Source organism: Diabrotica virgifera, chromosome 6 (assembly GCF_917563875.1).
Source record: "Diabrotica virgifera virgifera chromosome 6, PGI_DIABVI_V3a".
NCBI classification, from domain to species: Eukaryota; Metazoa; Arthropoda; class Insecta; order Coleoptera; family Chrysomelidae; genus Diabrotica; species Diabrotica virgifera.
Window position 1 is genome coordinate 215,863,169 of NC_065448.1, and position 24,007 is coordinate 215,887,175.

A 24,007-nucleotide genomic window follows, 5' to 3' on the forward strand; every position below is an offset into this window, starting at 1 on the left:
GCAACGCTGCGTTCCTTCTGCGTAAAAATAATTTTACTGGAACTTAACTATCATGAATCATCGACCATTAGGCATAATATTATGTATTGATAAAATAATGATAACAGTGATAGAAAAACAGCATAATATTTGTGTTTATTAGATATCTAATAAATAAGGTTTGTATAGAGTATAGTGATAGTGTATTAACTTACATGAAAAATTTTTATTACAATCAACTCAATCAAGCTACGCCTTCAAGAAGTACCTATCTATCGGTAGAACATGTTACAAAAAATTTGAGTATTACACTTCTCCATTCAATCTTCTGGGAAGTTCGAGTGGTTCAATCAGATGATTACTAATAATCCCAGCCCATACATTAATACTTTTGGCATTATTAAAGTAAAACTCACAAACACCATTTCTCGTAAAACAAGCTTTATCTGCACACAACACTTTACACATTTTGTTTTGAAACCATCTACAAATCCTTAAACTTCGAGGTAAATCGTCTTGGTGTACCTAAATCTTGCACTAATTATAAACTATAGGTATTACGTAATTAACATGATACTTGCGATCGAAATCATGACAATACCACAACAATACGATGTATTCTCAGGTTACAGGTAATTATGATGTGACTGTTTGTGTTTACAATTTTAAATATCTTCGCTATGTCAAAATAAAAAAAACTGCCGGGTTGCCAAATGTAAATTTTAGTAAAAGACATTATTTTATTTTTTTGAAGCAACAGACGCCTTTAGAAAGAAAAATTTATAAGAAAGTTTTCTTTAAAATGGTGCATTCTACCCACACCTTTAAGGAACGCACTATTTTCCGGGACACCCTGTAGTAATACTTAGATACTCTCCAATTATGTTTGCTACATCGAAATGTATAATATCTCATAACTTTTACATGTTCTGTACGTCGATTGTGATTGACTGATAAAAAACTCAACAAGAAAGTCATGTGGTAATTTGGACTTTATTACTATGAACAAAGGTTACTATTTGAATTGACAGTTCTCTTTACAAATACCACAAAGAGAAAATGCTTAGTTATTTTTAAATTTTTGTAGAAGAGGAATTTTTGGATGAAACAACAAAAGTAGATAAACCACTTCAAAGAAACTGGAAAATCAATTAGAAATGTTTAGTTCAAACAACAAATAATATTAAAAATCAATTAAAGAGATAGATTTGATTCAGCTGCTGCAGTAGAAACACCCGAAAATCTCACAACCATTGCACTAGCGAACATGAGTTCAGTAAGAAATCTTTCAATAAACAACAAAATCGAACATTGAAATTAAAAAACTTTCAAAAATAAGCAGACGACACAATAAAGGTATTTAGGATCTCAGTGTATTAAATTTAGATTTTTCTTTCTATATTACCTCTACTATCATCATCACTATCTTTCTTGTGTTTCTTATGTTTGTGTTTATGATCGTGACCGTGATGTTTGTCCTTTTTGTGTTTATGTTTGTGCTCATCGCTATCACTGTCACTATCATCGCTATCTTTGTGATGGTGCTTCTTCTTGTGATGCTTCTTATGTTTCTTGTGTTTCTTATGGGCCTTACTGTAAAAAATTGTTTTAAGTGATAGGAATGATTATTTTAGATATTTGTCAATGGACTCATTTTAGCTGCATTTTTCAAAAATTCACAAAAAGAGAAATCAAAGAGAATTTTTGGACCATACGATCCAGAAGATAATGACACTTGCTGGTTTGGTGGTAAAAAAAAAACTGATACGCCAGAGTGATTCAAAATGACCTTCTTACAAATGACAAACCTTCTTATAAAAATATAATAACTAAAACATAAATATATCACACTTTTGGTCTCTATGCTCAATCTAGCAACAATTGCAAAATTACAGATCTTGAAGGGGTGTTTCACGGATTTTGGGAGAAACAAGAATTAAAGTATAAAAACTAACCAAAAATGATGACGGAAAAATTATGGAATTGGAAGGAGTATTGAAATGGAGTTCCACGGCAAAAACCAATTGGAGGAATTTGGAGAGGACAGAGACAGCATGTTAGCGGTTGATAGACAGGTCAACGTGGCTACACAAAGTGTCAAATGCAACCATCCAAGAAAGGCTCCAGAACACACCACTGAGGGAGGTGGCCGAGAATAGGACAAGATACTTCTTCCACCAGGTCACAAGGAGACTACTAAAAACAGCAGACATCCTCGTCAGAAATCAGATTCAGAGGAGGTAAAGATGTAAGCATAGACTTATCGACCATCTGATCAGGTAAAAGACAGAGAAGTACCTACAGAAAAAGATGTCAAGACGTCCACGGCATGATTAACCAGGGATCCACATCGTAAGCAATCTAAAGGAGATGGTACAGAAACGGAATATCGGAAGAAGAAAATGATGAAATATCTAAAGTGAATGTATTATAAATTTTATCAGAACAATAAATGTTTTTATTTATTTTTATTACATACCTAACAGGAGAAGTGAAGGAAAACAGATAATTATAGGGGACGTAGACATGAGCTAAGACAAAGAAAACGATAAGAACAATAATTAAAAAAGACAATTTCTAAACACCGAACTGAAACAGAAACTAATGAGGAATCTAAAACTGTTACAGTATATTCCATGAATTTACGACTGTTTTGAATGAGGTAAGAAAGTATCGATTTAAATGGTCCAATGTGCTGAATTGTACAATAGTAAATTCTTCTAATTTTAAAAATACGGCTGTAAGTGATAAAATTGTGTACCTACACTTATTTAGTAGAATGTTCAATAGGGAACTTGCACATTTTTTTATTACATAATAATGTTCAGTTTTGTTTAAAAATGAGATTTCCAAAATTTCACGCTACAAAAAATCTTCTGCGATATAAAATAGTTCAAACGACCCGTGACGTCACATAGTTGAACTTTATGGTTATATTTAGGTATATTCTTCTTCTTATTCTTTAGTTTATTGGCCTCCACCTACTTGGGTATTTGGCCAGCTCATCGTCGCGGAATAAGGGAAAATATTTATATTCCAATGATATTTATCGTATGTCATTGTAATAATATATAGGTACCAGTGTGTTGAGATTGGAGTTTGATACAGTTTTTGAAGGAAAGGAAAAAAGGTTTACTATGGAAAATAAAAGAAAACGTTATAAGTGTTGTTTAGTGCCAATTTGTAAAAGTACAAGTTTTCTATGAATTTAAAATAGTTCAAACGATCAAACGAATTTTCTACTGACGTTTATAATGTCTAATTTAAAATTATATACAATTTTGTTTACTTGTTGGTGCAGAATGTAAACACACAACCATATGACGTCACGACGCGTTTTAGGCTAGCTGCAATGAATTTAGAATCGTGTGTAGGGGCCAAACGGAACACAAAAACAACTTTTTTATCTTTGATACATGTTTTAAATTATGTTCTGTTGTGATTTATAACATTTTTTTCGAAATTAAAATTTTATGCAAGTTCCCTATTAGTAGTACAGAAACAAAACAAAATTCCGAATTCTTATTCTTAATTTTTGAATCCGTAATTTTTGGCTTTAATATACAAGCTAACTCTTAGAAATTAGAACCAGTACTGAATTATGTCATACTGACAGTAGTTCCTTTTTATTGTAATAATTATTAGAGTAATTTACTTTCGTATTTCTTGTTGTTGCACAGTAAAATATTCGTTATCGCGATAATCCAAAACAGTCGTATATTCCTGGAATGAACTGTACCTACCTATCACTATCTGAGGAATCACTACTTTTTGAGGAATCACTACTGTCTGAGGAATCGCTACTATCTGAAGAATCACTACTACTCGAGGAATCACTATCTGATTTATTTCTCCTAAGGACCGAATGTTCGTCATCGACAACTTCTTGTTCTTCCTGTTGTTCTTGTTGTTCCTGTTGTTCTTGCTGATCTGTAGTCTTTGATGGTCGCCGTACTTCGTTGATCTCTACTACCTCAATGGCCCTTACCTTGCGATTTTTTAAACCAACTTCGGGAATTTCATTTAAACCAGAGTACACTGGGTTGATTGCATTTTTGGACTGCTGGTCTTCAGAAATTTCATTTAAACCAGAATACACTGGGATTTCATTTTTGGACGGCTGGTCTTCAGAAATTTCATTTAAACCAGAATACACTGGGATTTCATTTTTGGACGGCTGGTCTTCAGAAATTTCATTTAAACCAAAATACAATGGGTTGGCGTCATTTTTGGACTGCTGGCTCTAGCGAAAAAATGTTATACCAGTCTCAAGGTTAATTACAAAAATTACAGTTATATACAGTTAATACTTTTTTTTTAAATACAATGAGATTAGGCATGATTTTTCCATCATAGCTGAAACTTGTTCAACCAGATTTTGGTAAACTGTGTTTGTGTTGTAGTGTTTGTGTTGTAGTGTTAGTGTTTGTGTTGTAGTGTTAGTGTTTGTGAAATGTTAATGTGTTTTAGTATATAATTATAGACACATAGATAGAATTTGTTTCAATGTGAAATTCGATTTCCTTTCGGATACTTATTGATGGTTTATTACTTGGCGTAATTGTTCTACAGGATTTATTCAATAGTGGGTATATCAACTTATTCATTTTTTTTATTAAGCTCTTTAATTTAATTGTATACGGTTAATTAAGTATCGATTATTAATTTTAAAAATTGTGTATTACACCATGTTATTAACTTTACAACCTACGTTAAAAATATTTGTAGAAATTTTAGTTTTAATGTAAGACAATGTAAAGTCAACTGAAAAAAAATCTATAATGTTGTTAGCTGCAAATAAAAAATTACTTTCAGCAATTTCTCTTTATTCAAATACGACTAACCTTTACTGAGCTTTTCTTACTGGACCTAGTATCTGGAATAATTTGGGACTCCAAGTCAGACAAGAAGTCAGGTTCTTCTTGTCTAACAACTGATTCTTGTGGCAGATCGATTGTCTCATGAACATCAAATTCTTGGGATATTGTACAGTTATTTTTAATGATTTTTGAGATGTCCAGCCATCTTTGTTCCAAATATTCTACCTCACAAATACTACTAGTTTGGGCTGGGTCCACAGAACAACTGGGTTCGCTGTCTTCTTTACGGCAAGATGACTGAACGACTTCTACCAAAAGTGTATATTTTACACCTGCAACTACCTACAAAGTGATAATTTGTCACAAATTATTGTTCCAATCAACCTTTTGTGTTTGGTATCTTTCTTGTCGGATAGTAAAATATTATTTTAATTAGTTATAGGTATTTGTAAAATATGTTTAAAAAATATACAGGGTGGGGCATTAGTGTGACAAAGTCCAATTACTCGTTTGTCGTAAGAGATACGAAAAAAAGTTATTTAAGTAAAAGTTGGAGAACACATAGTACCATAATTTAAAAATATTTTCAAATATACAGGGGCGCGCGTATTGACAGGGTGACACAAACTTATGTTTTTTTAAATGGAACACCCTGTATATTTTTACGTTTTTGGATTCTCCTCAATGTTTCCTTTCTTAAAAGATACGGTTTTGTAATATTATACGAGATAGTTTAAAAGTTAATTACGTTTTTTTTTGTTAATTTCATAGCAATATCTACACCCTGTAGAATTGTAGTGATTTGACATCAAATTTTTTATTTAGATTAAAACGATTTCAATATAGTTTACTACTGTTAATCATTAACAGTATTGCGAAATGTTTAATTTTAGTATACAGGGTGGGTCGAAACTCGGAATGAGTATTTTCTGAGTTTTCTTAAATGGAACACCCTGTATTTCAGTATTGTAATAAAATGATATTTTATGGTACTTTTTTATTTCTTAAGCATTCCCTATATCTAAGTGCTTTAATTTGTAAGTTATTCGTGATTCTTTAAGCCAAACATTCATTGCAACAAAAATTACGTGAAATTTTATTAGGTGGCCGTGAAAGTATCCAATAAAAAATAATTTTTCGAAAAAAAATACTTAATAATCTAGCCTGATCCTTAATTTATTAATATTGGATGAGATATCCAAATACATTCGTAGTTAAAGTTGTTGGTGTTTAAAATATTATTCAAACATACAAAATGCTCCCTAGTTGGCTATGACACAAAATTTGCTTTTAAACATTTGACATTATACTATGTATATGGTTTTAGTTGATTTGTTACCATTACTAATATTAATTTTTCTAATAAGGAACTGATTAAAATGGCTTTGTGCTAGGAGAATATAACAAAAATGAGCTACTTGCAATAAAAATTTATTATCAGCAATTCCCTGATAGACTACAACCAAAAAGAGGAACTTTTGAAAGTACCTATACTAAAACGGTTTCAACAGACTAGATACTTAGATTGTAAGAACGGTCGTACTAATATGCAGATCCTCAGTAACACTAAGGATTACATTTAATTCCTGTTTTCTTCACTTACAATAGTTTTTGTTCGATCAGATTTATCATAATCTAAGTGTCCAGTCCGTTGAAACCGTTCTAGTATATTTTTAAACGTTTCTCTTCTTAGTTGTCGTCTATCTGGGAATTTCTGATGAAAAATTCTTATTGCTAGTAGCACATTTTTGTTATATTCCATTAGCACAAAAATCTTATTAATCAGTTCCTTATTAGAAAAATTCAGATTAGTAATGGTAACAAAGCGACTGGAACTATAAAAATAGTATAATGTCAAATTTTTAAGGAAATTTAGTGTCAGCCGACTAGGTAGAATATTTTATGTTTTTATTAATATTTTGCGCACCAACAATCTTAACTACGAATTTATTTGGACATCTCATTCAATATTAATAAATTAAGGATCAGGCTAGATTATTATGTATTTTCTTTTCGAAAAATTATTTTTGATTGGATATTTTCATGGCCACCTAATAAAATTTCACGTAATTTATGTTGCAATTAATGTTTGGCTTAAAAAATCACGAATAACATACAAATTAAACCACTTAGGTATAGGGAATGCTTAAGAAATATAAAAGTACCATAAAATATCATTTCATTACAATACTAAAATACAGGGTGTTCCATTTAAGAAAACGCAGAAAATATTCATTCCGAGTTTCGACCAACCCTGTATACTAAAATTTAACATTTCGCTATACTGTTAATGTTTAACAATAGTAGACTATATTAAAAATCATTTGAACATAAAATAAAAATTTGATGTCAAATAACTACAATTCTACAGGGTGTAAATTTTACTACGAAATTAACAAAAAAACGTAATTATCTTTTAAAATACCTGGTATAATATTACAAAACCATATATTTTAAGGAAGGAAACATTGAAGAGAATCCAAAAATGTAAAAATATACAGGGTGTTCTATTTAAAAAAAACAAAAGTTTGTGTCACCCTGCCAATACGCACGCCTCTGTATATTTGAAAATATTTTTAAATTATGGTACTATTAGTGCCCCAACTTTTACCTAAATAACTTTTTTTCGTATCTCTTACGACAAACGAGTAATTGGACTTTGTCACACTAATGCCCCACCCTGTATATATTAATTTTTTTTTTAAATAATAAAAATATGAAACAAAAAAACAATAAAAAATAATCTAATAACTAAAAAGAATACAAAAAATATATATAAAAAAAATTATAAAAAAAATTAAAGAAAAAAAATCACTAAGAGGATTTAAACCTCCGAGGGGTTGAACCGGGTTGACATCTTATCGTAGTGACAAAAAAAAACAAAACAAAAAAAATACAAAACAGAATGCATTTATTTTAAATAGTATTATTAATATTTTTATTTGTAAATTGTATACACTATGTGTTCTTGATAAACATTAAGTATGTACATTAGCTGTAATGAGTAGGCAAAATAAGAAGTAAAAAATTGTAATATTATTATAATAACCATGTTTCACTAATTGGTAATATCTTTAATACATTTACTTTTGATTGAGACTGGCTGAATGACTATAGTCCAAGCCAAAAAAAACCTTTTGTGTCGAAAAATCTACAATGTTCTATTCGGAAAGATACTTAGCGACTATAGACACAATAAACAAAAACTAATACTCAACCTAAACAAGTTCTGCAATGAACGGATATGGTAGCGGCATGAAACAAGACATACCAACAAAAAACAAGACCAAAATAACAAAAGCATACCAACAATATAGGATAGGAAAATGTGAAGAGCATATCTCTATCAAACACTACACATGCTACACCCAATAGATAAAAACGCAATTTACAACTTTTTTACCCAAAAAAACTCATTATTACGAACACTTCCAACCATAGAAGCATAAACACATAGATTATTTCACAAATACATAGAATAATCAGAATTTTGATGTATCATAGTGCATAAAAACATCCACCTTCATATCTTTCCAGACAAAGCTGGCTGTTGCCTACGGCCATCATTTAAACCAAATACATTAGACTGTAATACATCCAACTCCCACAGAAAACTGGAAGCACGTTGCCACTAGCGCCTCTGCCGGCTTGAGTTGAACTACGTTCTGTCAACGTAAAATTTGACGTAAATATTCAAATTTAATTTTATTAATTTTTGGATAACGAGCTAATTTTTCTAAATTGTGTTTGTACTTAAAAAAATGTTTTATTTATTTGTTTTATCAAGTCTAAAATAAATTATAATTATTTTTTCAATAAATACAATGACATTAACAGGAAAAAACATTGTATAAAATAAGCATAAACACTTACGACATGAGGTTAGTCCATAATCTTTAACAGTATCACAAAACATAAAAAATATAAAATTCCTAATCTTTTGGTAGTTACAACGTTTTAATTTTATCTCACAGTAATAGTTTTTGTCACTGAAATGTTTCATAAAAACCTGGTCGTCTATTTCAAATGGTGTCTCGTAACTGGCGTCGCTCTAGATTTTTTTTTTTTTTTGGCGTCACTCTAGATTTAAATCATGTCTTTCTGTCTGATTCTGCCACATCATTAAGTTCATTTAGTAATAGCAGATTTACAAAATTAATTTTTTTTTCAAAATACATATAATAAACATTAAACACAAAGCAAAAAAGTTAGGTTAATAATATTAATATGGATTAACTGACAGGTCATTCATAGTTTGTGGTTAACAACACATACCACTAGATGGCGCTATTTTGTTGGCTTCCGCAAAATTAATGGGAAATGTCAAGAGTTGTGTGTATTACAGTCTAATGTATTTATTTAAACCTCAATATTTGCTTACTGTGATATAACATAACCTCAATAACAACAACTGGCGGTTATAGACACATTTTCAACAAATTTCTCTTAATTTTTTGACAACGATTTGTAGATACAATACAGGCAAAATAACGGTTTACGCTACGGACATGTAATAAGAACCACCGATGAACGATGGCCAAAACAAACATTAAATTATGCTGCAAAGACTAGAATAAGGAGAGGCAGGCCAGCACTGAAATGGAGAGAAAGAATCAAAAGACTAATGTGAATGTAAAATGGAAAAAACCATCTTATTTATCCCAAATAATTGAATTGCATGTGCTCGTTAAATAGAATCTTTTCTCCACCTCGCACCTACAGTTATCTTATTGTAAAAAAATGATTACTAACCTGTTGTTGAACTCTAAGGACTTTGACAGCAACGTGCTTGAAGTCATGTTCAGAGTCGATATGACGTAAAGCTGCATTTACCAATTTTTCAACGCCTTCAGCTTTGGGATCAACATCAGTCGGGCATCCGGCACATGGTTCTACACGTTGTACTGCTTCTGGTTCAGCTATCGGTATATCGTCAGCCTTAAAAAGCGGTATTAATAATATAAATACACTGAAAATTTATTAAAACAAAACAAACGGGAAAATCCCAGTAGCTGATTGTATACCATAATTAAAAATCATACAGAATAAAAACTTCGTTTGTACAATGGTATAAAAAGTTTAATGTTGTTCTGAAGCTATTTCCTTGTGGCATTTTTATAATTACGTATTTTTTATGGGAAATAAGCCACAATTTTACTAAAAAATGAATTTATTAACATTTCGAAGCCCAAATCGGGTTTCGTTGTCAAAATACAAAATACTATTAAAATAAACAAACATGTTGCTAAGTAAAAAAATTCTTGTAATAATTTATTTAATCTGACTCATTTATATTGGCAATTCAGACGTATATTATACATTTTAAAGTAGAAGACTTTAAAATGATATCGCCAATATTTATGAGTTGCGTTCCTGGGACGACTTTACTAAAAGATAGTTAATTCGATTACATGAAATCAATCCCAACTCAAGAATATCCGTCGCAAAAAAATCATAGCATGTGATCTGTCTTTAAAAAGACAACCAAATGCAACGACGACAGTAAAATTCTCGCGTTAGAGATTCCATAGTAAATCACGAGGGAAAACCAGGAAAAAACCTCGTGATACTAATTTGTACTAACTCGATATGTTACTGATTTACTAATTGTGGTATTTTCTTTCTATTGACTTCCTCCTTTAATATGGGTAACCACATCCTACTGCATTCTACCGAGGAATTTGCGACACAATTGGTTTCATTTAACATAATTAGAGCCGCTTCTTTGATTTTTCTCTTTTTACTATCTGATTCTTTCAGGACTATATTTGAATCTCTCCACTGAACTCTATGTTCATTATCCCATGCGTGTTGACATATTTGGGATCTATCAAATTCTCTATTTTTAATATAAGACTGATGTTCACTTATTCTAACGTTTAATGGTCTTGATGTTTCACCTAAATAAAATTGTTCGCATTCACAAGGTATTCTATAAATGCAATTCTTTGTTCTTTCTTGTTCATTGTTAGGTTTAGTTTTAGATAGAATAGATCTCAATGTGTTTGTTGTTTTGAATGTTGTTGAAATGTTGAATTTATTTCCTATCGTTTTAAGTTTCTCGGATAGTCCTTTTATATATGGTATTGTTATTTTCCTCGTATTATTTCTTGTGAATGTTGTAGAATAGAACAACTTAGAATGGGATCCTACAACATTCACAAGAAATAATACGAGGAAAATAACAATACCATATATAAAAGGACTATCCGAGAAACTTAAAACGATAGGAAATAAATTCAACATTTCAACAACATTCAAAACAACAAACACATTGAGATCTATTCTATCTAAAACTAAACCTAACAATGAACAAGAAAGAACAAAGAATTGCATTTATAGAATACCTTGTGAATGCGAACAATTTTATTTAGGTGAAACATCAAGACCATTAAACGTTAGAATAAGTGAACATCAGTCTTATATTAAAAATAGAGAATTTGATAGATCCCAAATATGTCAACACGCATGGGATAATGAACATAGAGTTCAGTGGAGAGATTCAAGTATAGTCCTGAAAGAATCAGATAGTAAAAAGAGAAAAATCAAAGAAGCAGCTCTAATTATGCTAAATGAAACCAATTGTGTCGCAAATTCCTCGGTAAAATGCAGTAGGATGTGGTTACCCATACCCATACTGAAAGAGGAAGTCAATAGAAAGAAAATACCACGATTAGTAAGTCAATAACATATCGAGTTAGTACAAATTTTATATTTTAGTATTACTTATTGTATATCTATGTAATATTAATATTATTTATAATTTAAACATATTAAAGTCAGAATTTGGTATTAGTTTTTTGAAGGTAGATTAAATGTAAGACCAAATACTTACGACGTCGGGATAGTATCACGAGGTTTTTTCCTGGTTTTCCCTCGTGATTTACTATGGAATCTCTAACGCGAGAATTTTACTGTCATCGTTGCAGTTGGTTGTCTTTTTAAAGACAGATCACATGCTATGATTTTTTTGCGACGGATATTCTTGAGTTGGGATTGATTTCATGTAATCGAATGAACTATCTTTTAGTAAAGTCGTCCCAGGAACGCAACTCATAAATATTGGCGATATCATTTTAAAGTCTTCTACTTTAAAATGTATAATATACGTCTGAATTGCCAATATAAATGAGTCAGATTAAATAAATTATTACAAGAATTTTTTTACTTAGCAACATGTTTGTTTATTTTAATAGTATTTTGTATTTTGACAACGAAACCCGATTTGGGCTTCGAAACGTTAATAAATTCATTTTTTAGTAAAATTGTGGCTTATTTCCCATAAAAAATACGTAAGTATAAAAAGTTTATTGAAAAACTATTAAAAAGTCATCCAAAAGGATTCGCAAAACGTTTTCGATCTAGATCAGATCATCTTCAGTGCGTTCTGCTTAGTACATGAAACTAGCAACCTTATAAAATAGGTGACATCGAGAAATATGGCTGCCATGTACTCTGTTTAACTATTCATTATACATACAAAAACAAATTTTTCTAATCTCAATTTTAATCCAGAAAATATGATAAATATCAGTGTGTTTTTGGGCATAACAAAGTATGTTCGTAATTTTTTTCAGATTTTTTAATGCGAAAATATGGGGGGGGGGCACCAAAGAAATTAATTTTTTTTTGGAATTTTTAGGAATTTCCGGTGACAATTTTTAGCGACACCTGGGCCACATAGTGAGCTAAAAATTTGGATAAGGGGGTTTTGAAATATGTATTTTCTAGTGCCTAACCCCAAATACGAATCCAGCTGAGTGCAGATTTTACCATCTTATTCCGCCATAGCCTTTGGTGTTTGCGTGGGTGACTTTGGAAAAAGGGTTATTAGAAGTAAAAATGAAGCAATCCATAAATACAGCCTCAAAAGAACTGTGAAGTCTCCCAAAGGAATTATGATTTGGGGGTGAATGTCATCAGGGGGTCTAGGAAGATATGAGGTGGTGGAAGGCAGTGGCGGTTATCCCTTTAGGTCAATTGGTCAATGACCTCCCTGTAATAATTGTACAATCAAAGGATTATAATGTAATTATTTCCTTAAAAAAAGAAAATTTTCTATATTAAAAATGTTCGGAATACAATAGTATCGTTCAAAGTTAAATTTTGCTTTTATTGTATTGACTTTTCAGTCATTTTGTTGTTGTAAAATATAGCGACAAAGATGCCGCCAAAAGATTACCGATAAATAAACATGAAATACGAGCTGTTTGACGGTACCGAATAGCCAAATTTATCTTTGACTGAAACTACCGCAATATTACTCTTAAACAGCTAAATACGAACATTCACGATGGTCAAGAAATTTATTTGACCTCACTGTGAGAATACAGCACTTTGAATCCGAACGTTCACGATAAATACTTATATGCAAGTTGGTACTAAATCGTGGTCATTGACCGTAGACCGTAGGTATCGTTTTCGTTGTTGAGCGGTAGGTATTCGAACGATCACAAATTTCAACGAGCCAGTGATCGATCATTTCTCAAAATCTAAGGCCAGAAGAATCGATTTACTTTTTAAATCCGCATAAAAATGTAAGTTTTTATTTATTTTAGGTTTTGAGTTTAAGTAGTTTGTTGAAATTCTGGCTGTTGATATCTGATTTATTTGACAATTAGTAATGAAGACTTGTTCCTTTTACTTATTTCATATTTACTTGTCAAATAAAGATCCGCTTAAATTTAAACAACATATTGCAAAATAAGTTATAAGAAACCAATACAGATGATGGAATAAGAAATTATTTAAAATGGGATTTGTAGGTCTTGTTTTTCCAAAAAAATCTTGAACCACCGGATATGACCTCCCCCTTCACTTACATACCAGCCGCCACTGGTGGAAGGAACAGTTAAGGCATCAAAGTATCAAGCAATTTTGAAAAATACTCTTGTACGAAGTGCTCACGATCTCAACCCGGACTTGAATTTTATATTCCAGCAGAACCGTGCTGGAACCATACGGCTAAAACAACTAAAAAAAAAATGGTTTGGAGACAATGACATTAAGTCCTCTCATGGCCTTCGAACAGTCCAGACCGTAATGCTATTGAGACATTGTGGCATAAGATGAAACAGAAATTGCGTAATGATCCCCAGAAAAGAATATATAAACAGTATGTCCCTGTAAGTTGTATCCATATGGAGAGTTTTTAATTTTACGAAAAAAAAAGTTATTCTTTATAAAAAGTTCTGCATGGTCCAAAACCCAAGATTCAACCATCAGATATCAAATTTTATGAATGTTATACGAGGTATGTCAAAAAGTTTGAATTTCACAATATTGAAAATTGCTATTATGAAAAGTTGTTTGGAATTAAAAACTATATTCTAATATGCAATTACATCCTAATAGTTGAAAAATTTTTTTTTGAAAAATTATGGATAACTAACATTATTTTCAGTTATTTCAATTCTGATAAATCTTTTATTATTAATTTTACGAAAAAAAGTGATTCTTAATAAAAACTTCTGGATGGTCTAAAATTCTAAAACCTAAAATACAACCATCTTATATCAAATTTTATCAATTTTATACGAGGCATGTCAAAAAAGATAAATTTAGATCAAAAGTAAAGTACCTTTATAGTTCAGAATATTTCGATTAGAAGGATGTAATTACATACTGAAACATAGTTTTTAATTCCAAATAACTTTTCATATGGGCCATTCCACGAACATACGCCTGTTTTGGATTAATTCGAACAACGAATATTTTACTGTGCAACATAAGAAGTACGAAAGTAAATGGCGCTAATAATTATTCCAATAAACAACAATGTAATTTGCAATTTACTTTCGTTCTTCTTATTTTGCACAGTAAAATATTCGTTGTCGAAGTAATCCAAAACAGGCGTATGTTCGTGGAATAGGGTATAATAACAATTTTCGATATTGTGAAAAATAAACGTATTTTTCCACCTACCTCTACCGAAAGTATACTTTTCCGGACCTGATTGTAAGGAGCAAAGTTGTACTTTTCCTCCCTAGGGAGGAAAAGTAAAAGTGACGTCATGGTATTTCATTCATGAAATGTAACTTATTGACGCCCTGTATAATATCTATTTTCTATTACGTAAGTTTCTATACATTTTAACGTTTAATTATAAAACACTCTGTATTTTGCAGAATGGTAAAAAACAGTAAATTGTTATTTTGATTTAACAATGTTTACATTATTAATTTGACTTATATTTGACAGTTGACAGTTATATTGTACGTACTTGTTAGTTTTAGTTCTAATAAATTTTGTTGGTTAGTTACATAAATAAATTAAGTAAAAATGAAAAAATGACTTGTTATTTGAGGAAGGTGGAAAAACCATATGCATAACATGGGAGTAAAGTGCCTTTTCCTCCCTTGAATGATTACTGTCCTCCGCTACGCGTCGGGCAGTAAACTTCATTCTCGGGAGGAAAAGTAGCACTTTCCTCCCTTGTTATACAAATAGCTATTACTCTTGAGCGAAATTCATATTTTTTGACATACCTCGTATAAAATTGATAAAATTTGACATAAGATGGTTGTATTTTAGGTTTTAGACCATGCAGAACTTTTTATTAAAAATCACTTTTTTTCGTAAAATTAATAATAAAAGAGTTATCTGTAGTTATCCATAATTTTCCAAAAAAAATTTTTTTCAATTAGAAGGGTGTAATTGCGTACTAGAATATAGTTTTTAATTCCAAACAACTTTTCATAATAGCAATTTTCAACATTGTGAAAAATAAATCTACATTACTCTTGAGTGAAATTAAAACTGTTTGACATACTTCGTATAATATTCAAAAAAATTGATATTTGATGGTTAAATCTTAGGTTTTGGACCATGCAGAGCTTTTTATGAAGAATAACTTTTTTTCGTAAAATTAATATTAAAAAAGTTTTCCATATGGATACAACTTACAGGGAGATATTGTATATCTCTATCTCCAGAACTATGTTATCATCTCAGATTTGGTCATTGATATGTATGCCCAGGTAATTCCAATTTATTTGTTCCTTAACTGTTAAAGTATATAAATTAGTGGAGATAGTGTCTCCTTGTCGTACACCTCTTTCAATTCGAAATTTCTTAATGTTTTCGTAAATCGAAGTTACTTGTTGTGTTTTCATATTGTTTGCGAAAAGGCTATAATACATAAACTAATGTTAATTTTTGTGTGCAGTGCAATCATCTTAGAAATAATATCTAGCTGTTCAGTCTCAAATTGATCCCTTAATTTGTAATCTCACATTATTCTTAACTTCCTAAACTTTTATAGTTTCACCGTGTATAATTGAAACATTGGGAAACATATCGTGTAATATTTTAATTATTAGAGTCCAGTGAACCTTTTACAACCTAAATAAATTGCCAAATCGTGGTATGTATTTCCATTTGAACTTCCTAAGTTCTGCAATAGCTTGATTAAACTGTAGTTTGCAAGTTCATTGTTCTTGTTACAACACAAGTTATTGATGATTTGTGTATTTTGATGAGATGATAAATTAGCCAAAGGGACTATTTTGAGTCGCAGTCTATTTAGAATAGTTACCTCGTTAACAAGTGCGTAAGTCATTGTTTGAAGTTACGTCACTAGAGTGTAATTATCAGTAGCTGTCATTAAGGGCAGTCTATTTAGAATAGTTTCCTCATTAACAAGTGCGTAAGTCGTTGTTCGAAGTTATGCCGAGTGTAATTATTATCAGTAGCTGTCATTAAGGGCAGTATATTATAGAAAGTTACCTGACCAACAACTATAGTGTAATTATCAGTAGCTGTCAATAAAACCATATTTTTACTCCACACTTCAAACATTTATTTACCATAGTCGATCGAGAAGAATCGGACAAAGGGGCATTAAAAAACAATTCGATCCTGATATTTACATCGAATAGGGAACTTGCACATTTTTTTTATTACATAATAATGTTCAGTTTTGTATAAAAATGAGATTTACAAAATTTCACGCTTCAAAAACTCATAATAACTTAGAAGTACAAATTTAAAGTCTTCTTTATCTTAAAATAGTTCAAACGACCCGTGACGTCACAGAGTTTAACTATGTGGTTCCGTTTATGGTTATATGTACGTATATTCTTCTTCTTTAGTTTATTGGCCTCCTCTTACTTGGGTATTTGGCCAGCTCGTCGTCGGAGAATAAGGAAAATATTTATAATCTAATAACATTTATCGTATGTCGTAATAATATATACCAGTTTGTTGAGATTGGAGTTTGATACAGTTTTTGAAGGAAAGGAAAGAAGGTTTACTATTGAAAATAAAACCATTTTGTAAAAGTACAAATTTTCTATGAATAGTTCAAACAATCAAAAACACTTTTAACGTCACATAACTGTATTTTTTACTGACGTTGATAATGTCTAATTTAAAATTATATATACAATTGGTGTAGAATGTAAACATACAACCCCGTGACGTCACGACGCGTTTTGGGGTGGCTGGTATAAGTTGAATTTTTAGTCGTCTTTATGGGCCAAACGAAAGACAAACAAAACTTTTTTATCTTTGATATACGTTCTAAATTATGTTCTGTTGTGATTTATACCATTTTTTTCGAATTTAAAATTTTATGCAAGTTCCCTATTGTCTACTAGTGATGTTGATTATAGTTACTTTCGAGTATTCGTTACAAATCGTTACTTTTGTATAAAGTAATCATTTACAGTAATCGTTACTTTGATTACTATGATTACTTTTGTTACTTTTGTATTTGAGTACCGGTAATCATATCGAAAATCGTATTTCTCAGTAGGTAGGTATTGTGTATAAAGTAATCATTTAGCCTTTGTAGACTATGAAAAAGCGTTCGATAGTGTCGAGATATGGGCGATAGAAAAAGCTCTAAATAACAGCAGAATAGACTCCAGGTACAGGCAACTCTTACATAACATCTATAAAACAGCAACTATGACAGTCGAATGGGAAAATAAAACAAACAAAACTAATCCTATAGAAATACGTAGAGGCGTAAGACAAGGAGATGTAATATCCCCAAAACTCTTCACCTTAGCTCTGGAAGACGTCTTTAAAGAACTGGAATGGGAAGACATGGGTATCAACATAAACGGGAAGAATCTCAATCACCTCAGATATTGCGATGATGTTGTCCTTATTACAACCAACCAAGAAGAACTAGCCACAATGCTGATTCAACTAGCACACGCATCGGAGAAGATAGGATTAAAAATGAACATGAGTAAAACCAAAATCATGACAAATACAAACGACAGAATAAATGTAAATATAAATAATGTCAATATTGAGGTTGTTGACGAATATATATACCTGGGTCAAATAATAAAAGCTAATAAAGAGAACCAAACAAATTGAAGTACAGAGGAGAATCCGATTGGCGTGGGCAGCCTTTGGAAAGTTAAAATGGATACTAAAAAGCGGAAAGATACAACAGTACCTAAAAACCCGTGTATTTGACCAGTGCATCATTCCTGTTCTGACGTATGGCTCAGAAACATGGACATTAACAAAGGCCAACATAAACAAAATAGAAATAACTTAAAGAAAAATGGAAAGATCCATGTTGGGAATAAAACTACAAGACAGAAAATCAAACAAATGGATAAGAGAGAAAACAAAAGTAAAAGATGTAACTGAACATATAACAGGGTTAAAATGGAGATTTGCGGGCCACAATGCGAGACAGGAAGATAAAAGATGGAATGCTGAAATACAAAACTGGAGACCGTGGACAGGAAGAAGAGGAAGAGGAAGATCTCAGATGCGATGGAAGGACGATATTGTAAAAGTTGCAGGAACTAACTGGAAAAACGCAGCCAAGGACAGACGGAAATGGAAAGATTTGGGGAAGGCATATGTCCAAAGTTGGATAGAAATGGGCTAAAAGAAGAAGAATTATTTACAGTATTTGTTACTTTGATTACTATTATTACTTTTGTATTTGGGTACCGGTAATCCTATCGAGAATCGTATTTCTCAGTAGGTAGGTATTTTGTATAGGTATTCCGATATAACAACGACCTTCACCGATCTGTTTAAGGGATAAAAATGATTTGATTACTATGATTACTTTTGTTACTTCTGTATTTGAGTACCGGTAATCATATCGAGAATCGTATTTCTCAGTAGGTAGGTATTTTGTATAGGTATTCCGATATAACAACGACCTTCACCAATCTGTTTAACAGATAAAAATGATTTGACTACTATGATTACTTTTGTATTTGACTAGGTACCGGTAATCATATCGAGAATCGTATTTCTCAGTAGGTAGGTATTTTGTATAGGTATTCCGATATAATAGCGATCTTCACGAAGTACGAAGTAATCAAAGTAGATACAATGGTCGTTACTCGCTCTGATACGATTGGTACGAAGTAATCAGAGTAATCAAAGTAGATACAATAGTCGTTACTCGCACTGATACGATTGGTACGAAGTAACGAAAAATTAAGAGAACAGGAACGCCAGGCACAAAAAGATGCAATATTATCATATTTTACACCCCACAACAGTGCGCAAAAAGGGAGTTCGTCCTCCCATCCTGTTCTTCTTCTTCTACGGCACTACAGCCAAATTGAGCCTTGGCCTTCTTTATTTTTTGCCCCACCCTTGTTTATCTGTAGCTGCTCTTCTCCATACACGGACTAATAAAAATTGCTTGTTCATCGCTGCTTACTGTGTCTTCCCGGCGCTTTCTTGGCTCTCCAACCGGTCTCCTTTCCTGCATCCTAGCGTTCAGTGCTCTTTTTGGTAGCCTATCATCTCCCATTCTTATCACATGTCCGGCCCATTGCAATCTTTGTATTCTAATGAAGTCTGACAGGGGTGTTTCCTTATAAAGTTGATAAAGCTCGTTGTTGTATCGAATTCTGAAGATTCCGTTTCCCCTCACAGGTCCTAGTATTCTCCTCAGTACTTTCGAATGTGTCGAGTTTGTTTTTGGTTGTTTCTGTCAGGACCCATGCTTCACTTTCATAGCATGCTATTGGTCGAATTAAGGTTTTATAGATTCTCATCTTTGTATTTCGGTGGACACTTTTAGACCGAAATATATGGGAGAGGGCAATATAAGCTCTGTTTGCCTGCGATATTCTCTTCCGTATTTCCCCTTCTTCTCTTCTTCTGATCCGTCGGCATATAATTCTACTCCGGTATGTAAGCTTTCCAACCGTTTCAATGTCATCTTCATGTATAATGTTTTGTGGGACTATATTTCTTCTCGTCTGTATCATTATTTTTGTTTTTTCTGTGTTAATTTCAAGACCTAGCCTTTTCGTTTGCGTTTTTAACTCTGCGTATGTTTCCTGTGCTCCTGTTGATGTTCTACTCAAAATATTAATGTCATCGGCATAAGCGGCCAGTTGAACGGTTCTGTTGGTCAGTAGGTTTCCTCGTCCAGTTTGCATTTGCCCAACAACCGCATACTCCAGTGCCAGGTTAAACAATGTTGGGGCCAGCCTATCACCCTGCTTCAATCCCTGCGAGATTTTGAAAAAGTCTGTCCAGTGGTTTTATACTCGTACACATGCCTGAGTTTCATCAATTGTGGCTTTAATGAGTCTAATTACTATAGCTTGTGTGGTATGCCAATTTAGCCAATATATAGTATATAGTCTGTTCCTTTTGACTGAGTCGTATGCCTGCTTGAAGTCTACAAACACGTTGTGAACATCAATGTCGTGTTCTCATGATTTGCTCAAGACCTGCTGGACTGTAAATATTTGATCCATTGTCGGTCTTCCTTATCTGAAGCCCGTCTGATACTCTCCAATAATATTTTCTACTGGTGGTTGGAGCCGCTGGTTTATAATATACTTACGTCGTTGATTGAAATATTAATATGGGTTATCAACGCCCCCAATACATCAATCAACGCTTACGTAATGACCTTATATGCAGTACATAGTAGAGAAATTCCACAGTAGTTAGTTAGACAATGTTTAATTGTTTAAATATAAACAATTAATTTTTTAAAAATTAATATAAATGTTTAAAAATTTTAATTTCTGGTGCAACTATATTTCTATAAAATAATTGATACATTTGAAAAAGTTATTATTATTACTATTAAATTTTTGTTGTTCTGAAGCTATTTTCTTGTGGCATTTTTGCAATTAACTAGTTTTGATGGGAAATAAGCCACAATTTTACTAAAAAAATGATTTTATTAACGTTTCGACGCCCAAATCGGATGTCGTCAAAATTCAATCATTTATATTTTTTGTATTTTGACGACACCCGATTTGGGCATCGAAACGTTAATAAAATAATTTTTTTGGAAAATTGTGGCTTATTTCCCATCAAAACTAGTTAATTATTAAATTTTTGTTAGGGGCCCGAAAATTATATAGTGCCTCGGGCCTGATTTGAAGTAAAATAGGCTCTGGCAGCAGCTTAAACTTATTATGTAGTGAAAGACAGTTTATGTTTAATTTCAATTCAGGGGCCTGATTCTAAATCAAATTTCGACCAAAAACAAGTCGCTTTCAATATGGCGACGGTTGAAATGCGATTGTGCGAGCCTTGTGGATTTTAGTTGAACTAACGAAGTGACGTCATGAAATAGCGACTATCGAAATTAATAGCGACTTTAAAAAGGGTGTTGATATTATAATTTCGATGTCGAAATTATTTGACACGGAGATGAATGAATGGCCAAAAGCGAGGTTAGGTTTAGTTTAGATGTGTTTTGTTTATTTCTTGCAAGGAAAACTAAAGCAAAAGGTATTATAATATAGCTGGGTTTAATTGAAATTTGCTTGTTTTGAGGCATTAGATAGAATAGTATTAAATTAGAAATATAATAATTGAGAATGTCCACAACATGAATCATCAACTCAATGAAAGGTAAGGTAATAATCTGGGAAAATTAGTAAAAAACAAGGAAAATTAATTACCAGCTATTTTATTGCTGGGCATGCTGAAATCAAATCTTAAGATTTATTATACTAGTAATATAGCTGTGCAAAGTCCACAGAAAGTGTGCTATTTTGTTTATAAACAAATTACCGCTCCGAAATCTTTTTTTTTTATTATTGCTCTATAACTCCGAAAATTTTAACTTTAAACAAAAACACTCACATAAAAATTGACAATAATTTAATTCTGCACATTGATAATTTATTCCAATTTCCTTCGACGGAAATTTTCCTCGGAAAATTCGGGTTTTCCAAACAAAATCTTTAATTTTCAACTAAAATTTGAGGGAAGTAATTATTTATCAATAATTAAATAATTTGGTGACAGTGACATAAATCTTTTTTGTTATGAGTGTCTTGAAGATATGAAAATTTGTATGTACAAAGAGGACCGGAATTAAAAGGTATCTAATGGTTCAAAGATTAAAATCCTGGTGTTTATAACTCTGTCGCAAATGCCGGTCAAATTTGACCGGTTATACCTGGAATCAGTCCTCGCAATTCAATTTGTTTTTCTTCGAAAAGGACACAGAAGCCGTGCCCTTTTTAACAGCGTTAACTTAATTTAATTTAATCTAATATTTTCTGAGGGGTTCTATTTGTTTATAAGCCAAAAAATTGTTTCTTTATAACATTCCTGAGACCGCTCAAATGGTCCAATTTCAATCCTGTAAGGTACGTTGAATAGGTATAGTGCTTTTTTATACGAAAATCATAGTTATTCTGGTGTATCATAATCTTGCTGGTTATTATTTCGACCGAAATGTTTTAATTAACATTTTAATTAGTGCTAAACTATTGGTTAGATTGTCGCCGGTCTCCTGATATACAGAGATGGGCTAAATTATAGAATAAATTCATTTTCTCTAAAATGGACGATTTTAGAGAAAAATCCCGAAACAGGTCGATTTTTATTTTTAAATTTAATTTCTTGGCATATATTCCAAACTAGTGACGTCATCCATCCGAGCGTGATGACGTAATCGATTATTTTTTTAAATAGGAATAGGGGTTCGTGTTGTAGCTCATTTACAAAGGCGTTCAATTCTCTATTCAGTATTATAAACATTAATATTATTTATCCAGGAAGGCCAAAAAAATTTTTGAATTAAATTAATTGACGCGAGAAAGAAGAATGCATGTAATTTATTTAACTCAAAATACATTCTATTGCTGTCAGAAAATAGAAAAAAATGTTTATTTTGCAAATAAACATTGCTTTTAGCTTAAACTAAATGTTCAAACTGCCAATAGGTAGGAGGGAGGCTGTTTGTGATTTAATTTAAGCGAAAAGAAATGTTTATTTGTGAAATAAACCTTTTTTTCTATTTTCTGACAACAGTACAATGTATTTTGAGTTAAATAAATTACATACATTCTTCTTTTTGCGCCAATTAATTTAATTCAAAAAATTTTTTGGCAACCCTGTATAAATACCTAATGATATTAATGTTTATATTACTGAATAGAGAATTGAACGCCCTTTCAAATGACCTACCACATGACCCCTATTCCCATTAACAAAATTATCGATTACGTCATCACGCTCAGATAGATGACGTCACTAGTATGAAATATATGCCAAAAAATTGTAATTTAAAAATAAAAATCGACCTCTTTCGGGATTTTGCTCCAAAATCGTCCGTTTTAAAGAAATGAATTTATTCCATAATTTAGCCCCTCTGTATAATCTACTATAATAAATCTTTCATGTCATCAATTATTTAATTATTGATAAATAATTAGGTACTTCACTAAAATTTTAATTGAAAATTGCAGATTTTTTGGGGAAACTCGGATTTTCTGAGTAAAATTTTTGTTGAAGGAAATGGGAAAAAAAATAACTTTGTGCAGAACTAAATTACGGGAATTTTTATTTGAGTGTTTTTGGCTCAAAGGAAAATTTTAGGAGTTACAGACCACTAATTGAAAAAAAAAGAAGATTTAGGAGTGCTAATTTGTTTATAAATAAAATAACACACTTTCTGCGGACTTGTCATACCCCATATTACTAATATATGCAATCTTAAGAGTCGATTTTAGCAATAAAATAGCTGGTAAATAATTTTTCCCAAAAATGGCATTTTTTCGATAATTTTCCCAGACTATCAACAAATTCCAATAAACTGAAGCGCCAACCCAAATTCTGAGCAGTCTCAACTTGATAAGGTTAATATCCCCAGTTGTAACTAATATCGAAATGAATAAGAATCGCTATGCACTGCGGCTGTCATGGCGGTGTCGAAATGAAATTGCGACTGTCGAAATGAATTAGAATCAGGGCCCAGAGGTGGTTCACGATCCCGA

The 24,007-nt window shown here is 31.6% G+C and overlaps 1 protein-coding gene and 1 long non-coding RNA gene across 6 annotated transcripts in view; one reads left to right on the plus strand and one right to left on the minus strand.

The window, feature by feature from the left end:
* LOC126887227 (uncharacterized) overlaps positions 1 to 24,007 on the plus strand; it is a 214,045-nt gene that overhangs the window by 173,597 nt on the left and 16,441 nt on the right. Inside the window, exon 2 of the long non-coding RNA XR_007698992.1 lies at positions 18,763 to 18,925. This is a non-coding gene — a long non-coding RNA (uncharacterized LOC126887227). The remainder of the gene's footprint in view (positions 1 to 18,762; positions 18,926 to 24,007) is intronic.
* LOC126887224 (uncharacterized) overlaps positions 1 to 24,007 on the minus strand; it is a 158,959-nt gene that overhangs the window by 57,899 nt on the left and 77,053 nt on the right. For 3 of the 5 annotated variants that reach the window (XM_050654626.1, XM_050654628.1, XM_050654625.1), the window contains 4 exons: positions 9,552 to 9,737; positions 4,824 to 5,141; positions 3,723 to 4,222; positions 1,385 to 1,572 (listed from right to left, as the gene is read on the minus strand). In XM_050654626.1, coding sequence (XP_050510583.1) covers positions 1,385 to 1,572; positions 3,723 to 4,222; positions 4,824 to 5,141; positions 9,552 to 9,737 — 1,192 coding nt within the window. The remainder of the gene's footprint in view (positions 1 to 1,384; positions 1,573 to 3,722; positions 4,223 to 4,823; positions 5,142 to 9,551; positions 9,738 to 24,007) is intronic. The other 2 variants (XM_050654627.1, XM_050654629.1) reach the window with 2 other exon arrangements.